This window comes from Esox lucius, chromosome 6 (assembly GCF_011004845.1).
Source record: "Esox lucius isolate fEsoLuc1 chromosome 6, fEsoLuc1.pri, whole genome shotgun sequence".
In the NCBI taxonomy this organism is placed as follows: domain Eukaryota; kingdom Metazoa; phylum Chordata; class Actinopteri; order Esociformes; family Esocidae; genus Esox; species Esox lucius.
The window spans coordinates 6,109,029-6,122,168 of NC_047574.1; the positions used below are offsets into that span (position 1 = coordinate 6,109,029).

A 13,140-nucleotide genomic window follows, 5' to 3' on the forward strand; every position below is an offset into this window, starting at 1 on the left:
TTTTCATGAGGTAACAAGTTGTACGTTTTGATGCAAGTAGTTGATTTTGAGTAATATTTTTATTGTTTTGAGAATCTTAAATAAAACGTTTCAGTATTGTAAAAGTACATTTTGTTTGGGACAAAAGCACTCAAACAGTAATTTCCTGATAAAATTATTAGGATTTGAATCGTGTTAGGGATCTCTTATCTTTTAGTATCAAATAAATGTTCAGAACAATCTGAATGTTTTTATTTTCTTTTGGGTTCTCTTTTTTTAAATGTTTTCACTAGGGTTCTCTCTTTTTAGCTTACATATTTGTGTTTTCATCCTTTATTTATAATTAGATTTTTTTTCATGATTTGATTTGTTTCACACTCAGAAACACGAGTCAGCTCTAAACGTTAGAAGAGTCTGAAGGCATTCATCATTCGCACAGAATATCACTATATTTCAAGACAGGAGATGAAAACGGGAGGTTGGGCATGCGTTGTCAAGGTGATATCCCAGGGACTCGTATGATGATGACACTGCCTTGGTCTGTCACGTCCTTCATTCACACAGCTCTTTGATTCAGTGTAAAAGCCAAAGATCAGCGTTTCAATCGTGTTCCGAGATTCTGTCAGCAATATGTAATACCACTGGGTCCACTCGCTGTCGTTCATTTTTAAAGCAGACTTTGATAAGAGATCAAGGTGGAGTCAGAAATACCATGACATTTAGTTCAGCAGAACACTGCTTTTGAAAGACTACCCTATTAGGCACAGTGTTGTGTGTGCCTGTTAACTTTGATTCTCCATTAGGGAAAGAGTACTCTATGAACACACAACGTGCATGTGGGCCTTTTAGTCATCTGACGCTCAGAAAGTTGAGCGTGTCTCTTGTACTGCCAGGACGGCGGGTTCGCTCCCGGTGACCGCGGCTCTCTGTGTTGCTTCATGTCCAGAGCAGCTTTCAAGCTCAAGAAGCCGTAAATGTAGGTCGGATCCTCAATGGCTGAATAACCACGTCCGTTCCATTTTGGAAATTAAAATAACAATGAGGGAAAAAAGGTGGTTGAGGAGCTGAAGTCAAAGCTGCTTTGGATTAAAGCGTCTGTTAAATAGCTTTTGAAACAGTATATTATAGAATTTGTAGTATATTACAAAGTATAGTGTGAGCTTTGATGTGTTTTGAGAGAGGAGATTCACACATAAACACTATACATGATGTAATAAAACTACAAAGAGAGTAAACGTCTTTGTACTCTCAAGGAGCATAAGTAGCCTACCCACAAGGACTTACGAGGATTTGTAATATTTTCCCAACAAGAAAAAAAGTTAAATATATCGGGTAAATGGTTAATTATGTTTGGTTTCAGGAGCAGTTCTCCTGTTTAACTCCCATTTTACATCGTCATTATCCGTTGTGACTACATTTCCCCTAGTCTCTCTAAGAATGTTTGCACAACAGTTTGCACAATTATTCCAGAACGGGTCGATGACATGTTGAACCCCACTGAGGATACATTTCCTTCAGTTTTCAAGTTTTTATGAACGTTCTATCAACATTATATTGTTGCCTGAGTTACTGGTGTTTTGCAAAACGGACCAGAAATAAAGATTTCTTCACGTTCTCCTTAATTGTTCAGTGGTCCTGTCTGGTACAGTTGGCATACCATGGCTCTTACAAACAATACAATGTATGTTTACAACATTATTTTAATTTGTCTATATCTTCTAGCATTTGCTCTGGCTTATACCCCATTTTTAATGTGCTCACGTATGACTGTGACACGTCATGCTTTGCAGCCTACTGTCTTAAGCCTCTTACATCTTGCTAAGAGTCAATGCTAAGTGACAAAGATCAAATGTTTCGGAAGGATTCTGGGTTTGATTCCCGAGATCACTCAAATAAAAAAAATGCATAAGTGCAAGTATAGTTTGGGATAAAAGCGACGTACATAATAATGTCATGTTGTCAAGTGTTGAAACCCGAGAGCACGCACAAATGCCTGTAGGTTACACACGCACGCGCGCAAACAAACACACACGCACATTTTCCTTCTGAACAGCAGGATGAGTTGGATCACGTTCTGGATGGTCTGTTTAGCAGTAACACATTTACTTGCCGATGCTGGTCTGGATGGACAAATGCCTGCTTTCCGCTGCATTCCCATCCAAACCAGTTAGCAATGCGGCACATCGCCAGAAGATTCACATCCAGCAGAACTCAACCATTTGAGTTGTCAGTGAAGTTCTTACGCAGAGCACACGAAGAAAGTGTAACACAAAAGCTAGACTACACACACCTCAATTATTTGTCTTTAATAATGTCTGCCACTGTAGTGGTTGAATAATACATTTTGCTACAAATGTTGCTTTTAGTACTTGTATGTATATTATAGAACGGGAATGTGTGTGAATGGTCCATAGAAACACACACAGGCCTATGTGATTTGTGTAAGGATGGGTCTCTTTTCACTTTGATCGTTATAGCAGCGGGAGCACTGTATGAAGCAAATTATTACACATCTACCATGACACATTTCAAGCCGTTGTCTTGAATAAAACATGGAACTATAATTACGTATGCTCAGAGAGGTTAAGTCTGACATATATTATTCAAATCATGAGTGTGTTTTCACGCTCTCATTCGCCCTAGCGCAGAGAGGCGCGTGCGACGACAGCGCCGTGGCAGACCGAGACTTCGACGGCTTTAGGACCGCGAGGAGCACTTCAGAAGCACATGTTGTCGCTCTCGAAAGACAACATTTCAGCCTACTCTAAAGTCCTCTGGCAGAGCCCCAACTGATGTAGTTGTGAAAACATAATCATCGAACACCCATTTCAACGCCTTGGCTCTTCTTTTTGCTCATTCACAGGTCCAATTATTGGACTTCACCAAAGCAATTTTAACATGATGCGCTTTTGACATCGTTGGATGAAAAGTCTTTGACAGGGTAGGCGGAGGTTGGAGAGTATTGGGGGAAGTCTGGGAAGGATTTCCTAACGGTCTCTCTATCCTCATACTTGATCATATTTCAGGAAGTAATTTGTGTGTTATACATCAGCTGTTCCACTGTAACCAGGCTATATTATGGTAGTGCTGCCGTGAGGCTGTTTCATCGACCCGACACGTTCATCGCCTGTCGGGCACCATGACCTACCAACGGACCTACGGCAGTCAGAAGTTTACTGTGATTTGGATAGCGCTTCAAGCCCTGTCAATCACAATTAGCCGCTGTGAAGATGTGCGCCCTAACAAGAACCTTGAAGGTAAACGTAAAGTCGAATGTAATTAATATAAAAATATAAATTTTGAATCTGAAGGCGTACTTGTTTGAATTGCAATGCTAAATATATCGTTTCATTCTTTTGCGTGAGTTGTTCTGCTCAATTCTTTGAATCAGCGACACCGATACGCTGATTATACACTGGCATTATGAGATTATCAACACGTCAACATAAAACAACTGCAAAATAGGAGGGCGTGTTCATCTGCCGTAGACCTTGATAACATTTTTAAGCTGTCATTTATAACATTTATGCATCTCCTCTGTAGCATTATATCTGAAAATTGTCCCGCTTGTTATTGGAGCGGAGTTGATGCCAAACACAGCCTGTGCACTGTTAAACATTTGGGAATTCAGTTGACTTACAGAGGTATTGCAATATTGGTGATAAATGACAGTCAACATTAACAGGACCATTACACAGCCAGTATAAAACCGTAACATCGTTAACACAATCATAGGACACGAATAGCGTCCCATTTTATTCACAGCGGTAAAGAGTCAGACTGTTCTTAATCTCTTCAGATTTCATGAACGTTATTCAGAGCGGTTTAGAGTTATTGTGTTATTCGTCTCTCCAGATATCACCCCGCGTTATTCAAAGCGGTTTAGAGTTATTGTGTTATTCGTCTCTCCATATATCACCCCGCGTTATTCAGAGCGGTTTAGTCGCTGTGGTATTAATCTCTACAGATTTGACTTCTGGTTAATCCACGATTATGCTGTTTTATTGAGATGTTTCAATGGAACCACTACGCGAGCTTGTGCGTGCGTGCGTACGTGCGTGTGTGTCTTTTATGGTTAGTGTGTAAAAACGCTGTGAGGTCTTTATTTTCTGGAGCAGATCTGCTAGGCATGTTCAAAGTCTCCGGTGAACCAACAGCGTTTATGTCACTTAAGTCACTAGTTAGTTGTGACTTAAAGAGGATGTTTGTGACGTGTAAGTCTACCGTGGCTGTACATCTAAACACAGTCTGTGTCACCACCAGGGAGGAATCCCGGGAATTCAATAATTAAGACACACATTAGAATGAGTGAATCAGATTTGGTCATAGAAGATAGTGGAGATGAAGCGTGAAGAAGAGCGTGTGGTGGTGGGTGGAGGTGAAGAGCACAGGGAGCACCGGGAGCCGGAGAAGCTGAACGAGGAGGGAGTGGAGAAAAGGGTGGTGAGGAGGCAGAAGCAGGAGAGCAGGAGGATGAGGGAGAAGCTAGGAGGAGGGAGAGAGAGAGAGGAGGGGGAGAGAATGGGTGCAGGATGAGGGAAAGCAAGGAGATACATTTGTCTTCCTGGTATCAATTATGAATTCCCAGTTGCAAAGGATAAAGACACCATTGGCATTTCCTGTTGTGGTTGAAAGGTCATCAGGCCTATTGTGAGAACTGTGACCAAGTAGAAACAGGAAGTGATTACTTGGTCGGGGGTCTCACACTAAGGGCTGATTTGATGAGAGATGCCCCCTGGGTAAACTGTAGTGAACAGGTGCTTATAAACCAACAGTATTTGTGTGTGTACTTTACTGTCTGTGTGTATGTCTGTATGTTTTCCTTGTGAGCGTGTGTGTATTGTAATTGTCTGTGTGTCTGTGTGTGTGTGTGTGTGTGTGTGTGTATGAAAACAGGCTGCACTAGTGTTGTGAATGCAGTCCTAATGGACTATTGCAGACTATGAACCCAGTAGGGGGTCTGTCTTGAGCATCTCGTATAAAAGGCAAATGAGTTGAAATCATTACTGAAGGAACTATTTTATGACCCTCACTCTCTCTGCCAGTGTGTGTGTCTGTGTGTCTGTGTCTGTGTGTCTGTGTGTCTGTGTGTGAGACTGTGTATGTGTGTGCGTGTGTGTGTGTGTGTGCATGAGTGTGTGTATGGGTCTTGTATGTTTTCTCCATCTGCGGACTGAATACTCATCTCTCTGTTTTCCTTCTTTAACTAAACCCCTGTCAGCAAAGTATTCAGGTTTGTTTGGAGGGGCTTGAGAATGTCCTCCAACCGCGCGCAATGTCATGTTACATGCATTTTTAATGCAACGCACTCCGTCTCCCTGGGCTTTCATGTAGGGAAGGTTTCACCCTCTGCTGTCTTCTGATGTACTTCTCTCTTGGTTGAAATCACTTCTGAATGGCTGGCTGGCACACTCTGGGAGGGTGTCCCAAATGGTGCCCCACTCCCTAAATAGTGCCCAATTACCCACAAGGTCCTGTTCACAACCAGTGTGCAAAAATAGAGAATAGGATGCTGTTTAGTGTCTCCCAGTGTCAGATTGTGTTTCCGAGCCAGCTGTGCTGTTTCCTTCAGCCAGACTCACTTTCTCTGCTCAGACAGCCGAGGAGAGACCACATGGCTGAAATAAAAGAAGGATGAATGGAGAGTGTTTTGTGGAAGTAATTACTTTATTTTAAAGATATGCCTCCGAATGGCTTATAAATATGATGCCAAAGTTAAAAGCTTGCTTTGCTTATGTATGATTACTGGTCCTCGTGAAAATGAAAGAAACACCCGTATTGTTTTAAACAAGCTATAAGTTGCGCATCTGTTGTGCTAATGATCCTGGAGGACATCTTTAACTCAGAGAAGTCTTTAGCAGTGTTTCGTTTCAATACACATACAGTATAGTTAAGCGATAAGGCAAAAGGGGTTGTCTCCCCTTTCATTGTTCAGAAATTTTATCAATATACCATAACAACTAAGCGGCTGTTCTTAAGCCCAATGCACCTAGGAGAGCCCGGATGTAGCCATGTGTATGTCAACCCAAAACCGTCAAGGTGCCTTGTTGCTTTTATAAACCACTTACCAACGCAATTAGAACCGTGTCAATAAATGTTCTGTCATACCTGTGTCGTGCAGTCTCTTATGAACTGGGGTTGTTTGAATTCAGAATGTTGATTGGCTGATAGCCATGGTGTATTAGACCGCACTTCACGGGGTATGACATTGCGTTGCTTTTTACTGCTACAAATGCGTTGGTAACCGGCTTATAAAAGCAATTAGGCATCCATGGGGTTTGCAATGCATTGTCAATATACCACGACCAAGTGCTGTGTCCAGGCACTTGGTGGTGTGTCGTGCCTAAGAACAGCTCTTACCTGTGTTATAATGGCCATATACCACACACCCTTGTGCCTTATTTCTTACACATACCAAGGCTTTCAGCTGCTCAGCACAATGCACAGGCCTATTTTAGTTTGACTTCTGTTTCCGGCTCTGCAGATCAACTGAACGGCAGCACTCAGTGAGACAGGCTGGTGTGTGTGTGTGTGTGTGTGAGAGTGTATGTGAGTGAGTGTGTGTGAAATGGGATATCAGTCTGGATGATCTTTCCAGTTGCTGCACATATCCACACAGGGATATTTATATAGTGGAGGAAAACAGCTGGTAATGGTGTATGTATGTCAACCCTGAATGTGTTGCAGTACAAGGAGCTACCTTTAACTGGGTTGACCCCCCCCTACACACACACACACACACACACACACAGATTTACAGAGAGCCTGAAACCTAATGCTTAACCTGGGCTTTCCCCGCCTTTCTCACCTCTTCTCGTGCTCTCTCACAATGTGTCTTTCACCCAGACAGGGAATAGATCAGTTGTGCAAATTCTTCCCTTTAATTCTTGTTCATCTCCCTCTCCTCTGTTCACCCACCTTTCTCTCTTTCCTCTCTCTGGCACTTTCTCTCTTCCCTTCTGTAAAGTTAGCTGAACTCTCTTTACAGTCACCCAGGCAGTGTCAGCAATATATCTCGATTGTCTTAGCTTCTTGCACATGATAACATAGACCCTGGCCAGGCTAGGCCAGGCCAGGCGATAGTGTCTGTTTCGCGGTCCCTTCCAGAAATCTGTCCAGAAGGATGTTATTTAAGATTTCTCAACAGTTAGAAATCACGGATGGTCGAGGATTCCAAGCAGGGGGAAATACATTGTCTGTTTGTCCCGCCCCTTTCTGATTTTACTGTTATGCTGCAGAGCGAGAAGCTCTCAGCTTGACCTCTGACTTCTCAGTGTGTGTCTTTGTGTTGGTACGTTGTGTGTCCTGTGTGTGAGTTTTTGTGTCTGTGTGTGTGGTTTTCTCCAGGTGAGTATTTGCTGTAGCAGAGAAACCCGAAGTTTGAAAGTTTACAAACAGATACAGACAGTGACATACACAATTTTTTTTTATCCTTTTAGAGACGAGAAAATGGATTCCATACCCTTATCCTAACACTAAATCAACCCTAACCTCAATAACCCAATACTCATGTCTAAAATGAGTCTAACCCTATCTGTCATGGAGGTGAAGGTAAAAAATAACCATGTTTAGGCAATCGAGATTGCACTCATTACATTGTTCAACATTTTAGAACTCCGCCATGTGTCTTTGAACAGGAAATGTTCTGCGTATCAAAGAGTGCAACTGTCTTTGCTTGAAGTCTTCCATGCTGGCACGACTTCAGTCTTCCATACTCCAAAATCTCGCACCTTCCATACTTTTTAGTAATTCTTTTGTAATTTATTAATACACAGTCTACTATTTTTATGCTCAGTCCACTGTTCTTATTTGTTTTTATTTCCCTTATTCCTTTTGTATAAGTTGTTGCGCCAACGACCAGAACAAACAACCTTGTTTGTTGTGAAACTTACTTGGCAATAAAACTTTTTCTGATCTGGTAAGTGCCTTGGCCAGAAGGATTGCAATTTTTCAATTGTATTCATTTCAATAGCGGCTCGGACAGCATTCGATCCCTGGTAACTTATATTAACCCTCTGCTCTTATAGACTGACCTCTGACCTTTGGAATGATCCTGAGAGAGGGCGGATCTCATGCCATGGCCACTAACCACATTGCCACAGCTGTGAAATGGAAGCAGCATGATGTGTCTGCTGATGTCTGTCACCATCTTTCTCTCTAGACTGCCTCCCAAATCTCACCCTATTCCAGATATAGTACACTGCCTTTGTGCAAAGTTGTAAGCAATTATATAGTGTCAAGTTGTGCATTAAAAAGTGAAGACAGCGCTATTCTGGACCCAAACGTAGTGTAGATTGAGCAATCTGGTTATTTTCCTAGTGTAGATGGAGCAATCTGTTCCGTTTCTAATGTAGATTTAGCATTTTTTTTCTGTTTCTAGTGTAGATCGAGCAATCTGTTTCTGTTTCTAGTGTAGATGGAGCATTCCTGTTCTGTTTCAAGTATCAGTGAGTCTTTCTCCCCCTTGTTCTGTTTCTAGCATACATGGAGTCCATCTCCATCTAGTTCTGTTTCTAGTGTAAATGGAGTCTATCTTGATCAGGTTTTGTCTCTAGTGTAATGGAGTCTATCTCCATCTGTTTCTGTTTCTAGTGTAGCTGCTAGAGAGGACCAGAGAGGTGGAGTGTGTGTGTGTGTGGTGGGGGGGGGGGGGGGGGCACTGCATCGCAGGGGCTGTTTCTGTTAGTGTATGTTGTCTCTTGGACTGCAATGAAGGGTCACTGAGGAAAGGGGAATTTTCCTGACCGAATTATCTGCTGACATCAGCTCAGTTTTCTTATTAAATGAGGTAGATAGAAGCGGTGGGGGCTGTGTGTGTGTATGTGTGTAAGTGTGTGTGTGTGTGTGTGTGTGTGTGGAGTGCCTGGTTTGGCCCTGCCTTCATCAAGCTGGGATGAAAGATACTGCATTCCATTTGTAGTGAAAAAGAAGCAAAGACTGTTATAAATTAATTATTTCTCACATGTCTGTCTGTCTGTCATGGGGTGAACTTGCTAGTTGTGGAAAGAAGGCTCTTGGGTTTAATAAAGCAATGTGACCGTGTTGCTTTATCTGGCATTGAGAGATACTCCAGCTGTAGGATCCTAATTTGAACACTGTGGCACAAGAATGTCCGTGCAATACAGGAAGATTAAACTTAAACTGAGAATTTGTGACTTTATTAGAAAATCTCTAGTAATTATAATCCTCTTAATAATTATGATAGAGTAATTCACATTTCCTGTTACTGTGGCTTCATTTTCCTGTTGTAGCAAATTAAGATCATACAAAGTGAGCATTACAGTGGGGGCTGTAAGACAAAGATTGATTGGAGTTTTGTTGGATACATAATTGAAAATGTCAAGACACATCTAACAGTAAATCTAGTGGATTTACAAGGAAGGTCATGAGCTTTTAAAATAAGGTGCACTGCCACACACAAAATCACACACCCTGTATCTACAGTAGGCATACACACGCACGCAAGCACTAACTCACACGCACGCGCATACACTCGCAAACAGACAAATCAGTTTTCAGTTTCCTGCTATGCTGCTGGGTTCACCAGTGACATTTTGGCCCAGTCGTGTTTATCCTGTGGTTTCTAGGACAACAGGGAGGATGAGAGAGAACGTGGTGTTGTGGTCATGGTCTCCCCATGGTCCCCCAGTCCTCCGTGGTCTGGTGCTGTGTTTGGCCCCCTGGCAGGGCGTTTCAGAGGACTGTCAGCCCTGGGCTTCGTGAGTGAGCGGTGACTCATGCAACGCTTGTCCTCCCATGGAGCATGGCTCTCATCACCGAGGCCCCCTGGATGGATAGATGCTGATTGTCTGCACGTGTGTGTTTCTGTGTGTGTGTGTGGGTGTGTGTGAACGAAGGGGCAGCCGTCTGACCAGCCGGGTCGGACGGGGGAGTTCAGCGCTAGGATTACTTAACATAGTTGGCCGATAATCAGACACGTCTTCTGTTATCGGCTCGGTGATGAACACCAGGCCTGGGATGTTTCGGGGGTTTTCATGAACGAACGGACAAAAAGGCACAGGGCAGCCGTCTGCTCAGCTGGGTACTGTAGGAGAACCGGGGAGAGTAGGGAAACCGGAGACTGTAGGAGAACCGGAGACTGTAGGAGAACCGGGGAGTGTGGAGGTGGAGTCTTTTGACAGTGCTGGCCAATGACTCAGCATGTCCTGATCCCCCAATGTCAGCTGAGTTAGGAACACCAGGGTTTTGGGATGGGGTTGGAAGGTTCTGCTGTTACAAACAGACAGAACAAAGGAACACTGAGTCAGCAGCCCGCTCAGCTGGAGGGATCAGGAAACTGGTTTTGGGGTTAGTGGTGGGGGACATTGGAATCATGGGGTTCGTAAACAAAGTTGGATGAATCAGCAACCAGACTGCTCAACACCCCTGAGTACTCAACACCTCTGAGTACTCAACACTCCTGAGTACCCCTAAGACACTGAGTAAGGGCCGAACAACACGTGCAAAACATCTTGTCAAACCTGAGGTGTTGTTAAAAACAACAGGCAACACCCTCTGTAACGTTACCAATATGTCAACATGACCTTCTTGTTCTACTGAAAAAAAGGGCTCCCACAGTACCAAGAAATTACGAGGCGTTTTGGATGCGCCGCCCTCTTCTCCTTTGTGTCCATTAACATGAAAACACCACGCCCCACAAAGGTTATTAAAAAGAGCCAGATATCCCTCCACCATTTCTTCATCTGCCGGATGACAGTTAACACATAGAAATGTAATTAACAGGATGTGTCACCCTTTGAGTCAATGATTTGCAAAACTGTTAATTGTATTTCTATGCAATTGGATAGATGACTAAAAAAAAAAAAGAAAGAAAAGAAGGTCATGGGTTTTGTTAGCATGGCTGGCTAATAGACTCAGGAATGCAATCTCTTGGGCTTGTCATGAAAATGAGAAGACAAAGACATGGATTGAGAAACCAAACTCACACACAAACACACCAACACACACACACACACATTTCCTCTAAGCCCACACACAAACACAGGTCGACCAACTGCATGACGGCCCAATACAAATCAGTAACCCACACAAACAGAATCTAGTGATTTGGAAACGTTCGTCTGGGGGGGGACAGAGTCTCAGCTGGATGAACAAACAAACGTTAAAGTCATAGTGTTTGTGCTGAGACAGACTGTGCCAATAAATGGTTTGGACGAGCCACTGGATCTCCACAATGACTCTCATCGCATCACACTCCGGCCGTGTCCCAAATGGACCCATGCTCTCTATCTAGTGCACTCCTTTAGACCGTGGCCTACAGGGCTCTGTTTAGGGTGTAGTCCAGGGTTTTGGTTTCCCCCCACTAGTCCGACGAGAGTTGGTTGCTGCAGCGGAGCGATCGTGTTATCTTGGTCTTTAAGTGCATCAGTGTTCCTACAGGCTGTGTTTGCAAGCTGGCAGTTTAATTCTGGAGGGTGATTGTTGCCATGACGCTGTCCGGGCCGTGGTCCTGTGTTTGCAGGCCAGTAAATAGCTGCCATTTTGTGCCACTTCACCCTCCTCAGACGACATCCTTCCCCAGGGGCCTGGATGGAATTCGATTTTTTGGGGCAATTGTGTCCACGGATCACGGCATGATCCTCGTAGCATTCTCCCCATGACAGGGACCATTAGGTTCCACTTAACTCCATCAGAGAGGAACCGACCCTCTTTAGAGGGTGAGTAAGAGAATATGACCAGGAGAGAAGGTATCAAAGCTTGTGATCTGCCTTGCAGTGCTCCCCTGCCACGATGAGAGGACAGCGAAGGAAGCGTAGCTCGTTAGAATAATAATCATGCCGTCAATGATTTGAACCGGGGGATTTGTTCTATGGATTCACTTTCTTTGGTGTAGCTTGCTGTCCCATGGAACCTACCTGGACGAACCCAGATCCACTCTGTGTGAATGTCACATGAAACAACCAATCACGGTAGGGCCCCTGTGTCACTAGTACTGCCTACAGCTGACGTGGGAGGGGTCGGCCGATCACTCCCTGACATTCTTTTGTGGAGCTAGCCTGCATGCAGATGTGATCAACTTTGATACCGATTGGCTTGATTTGTTGGAAACGTTCTAAATGGTGATGGCTTTGTTTTTTGTGCAGTGCAGTCCTTATTTTTGAAAGATCTCGTTTTACTTTCATGACATTAGCATTACATTCAGGATGAGTCGTCATGGCAACGAACCTATAGCCCAAACTCTAAGAGACACAGGGAAACATGTCATGCTGAACTCAGATTACTAGAGCTCAGAATACTTAGAATGGCCCAACATTCTGCATTCTGAGAATTATGCAAATTCACATCAGCTTGTGTTGAAGGGAGTGTTCTTGTTTCCAGGGAGACATTTCTACTCATCCATTGATGTCTGAAGGCATTGATTGGCTCTATGTGTGTGTGTCTGTGTGTGTGTGTGTGCGCGTGTGTGTGTGTGTGTGTGTGTGTGTACAAGAGATTTTTTATGGGTATGCATGTGTGTGTGTGTTTGACCTGACAGTCTAAAATATGGCACCCGAACACACATTTTGCCTCTGTGTTTATTCCCAATTATCTTGTCAGATAATAATTGTTGGTGACAACGACCAACATGTCAGATGGTTTGTGACTACGTCCACATTTTCCCTGACAGATAGGAATATAGTAATTACATGGCATTGTGACATCCTCGATTACAGGCTGAGTGTCGTGTCAAAACCCACTGTACTGCTCACTTTGAAACTGTTCAAATGCTGCTAGACTTTAGAATGGGATTAGGGAGATAGCCCTTCCTTAGTGTCTGCATGAAAACAGCTTCATAAATAACTAAGTTGACATCTATGTAAAACTAAAGAGGAACAACAAGATTGTCAACAAGGTTTATGTCTTTCCTCATTGAAGCTAGCATTTTAGCAGTCTCTTCTTTATGAAGCTCAATCTCTACTGTAATTCAATGTCAATCTGCATGGAAAACTGAAGAGCAGGGCTTTTAATGCGTCTTATTTCTCTGTTCCACAGGGAATATCTTTATTTCAACCAATCAACAGAGGTCTACAGCCAAGCAGAAACGCTATGAGACAACATTACCTCTCTTATTGGTTGGAGAAGAATGGCGACCAATATCTCTGCTCCAATCCAAGGTAAGCTTCTAACCGGACTGATAAAGTCAATATACCTAGTGGCTGT

General features: G+C 43.4%; 1 protein-coding gene across 1 annotated transcript in view; it reads left to right on the forward strand.

The window, feature by feature from the left end:
- The first annotated feature begins 2,775 nt into the window (after positions 1-2,775).
- LOC105009603 (disintegrin and metalloproteinase domain-containing protein 12) overlaps positions 2,776-13,140 on the forward strand; it is a 101,307-nt gene continuing 90,942 nt past the window's right edge. The window contains exons 1-2 of the mRNA XM_029120274.2: positions 2,776-3,236; positions 12,973-13,094. Of these exons, the coding sequence (XP_028976107.2) occupies positions 3,119-3,236; positions 12,973-13,094 (240 nt within the window). The 5' untranslated portion in view covers positions 2,776-3,118. The remainder of the gene's footprint in view (positions 3,237-12,972; positions 13,095-13,140) is intronic.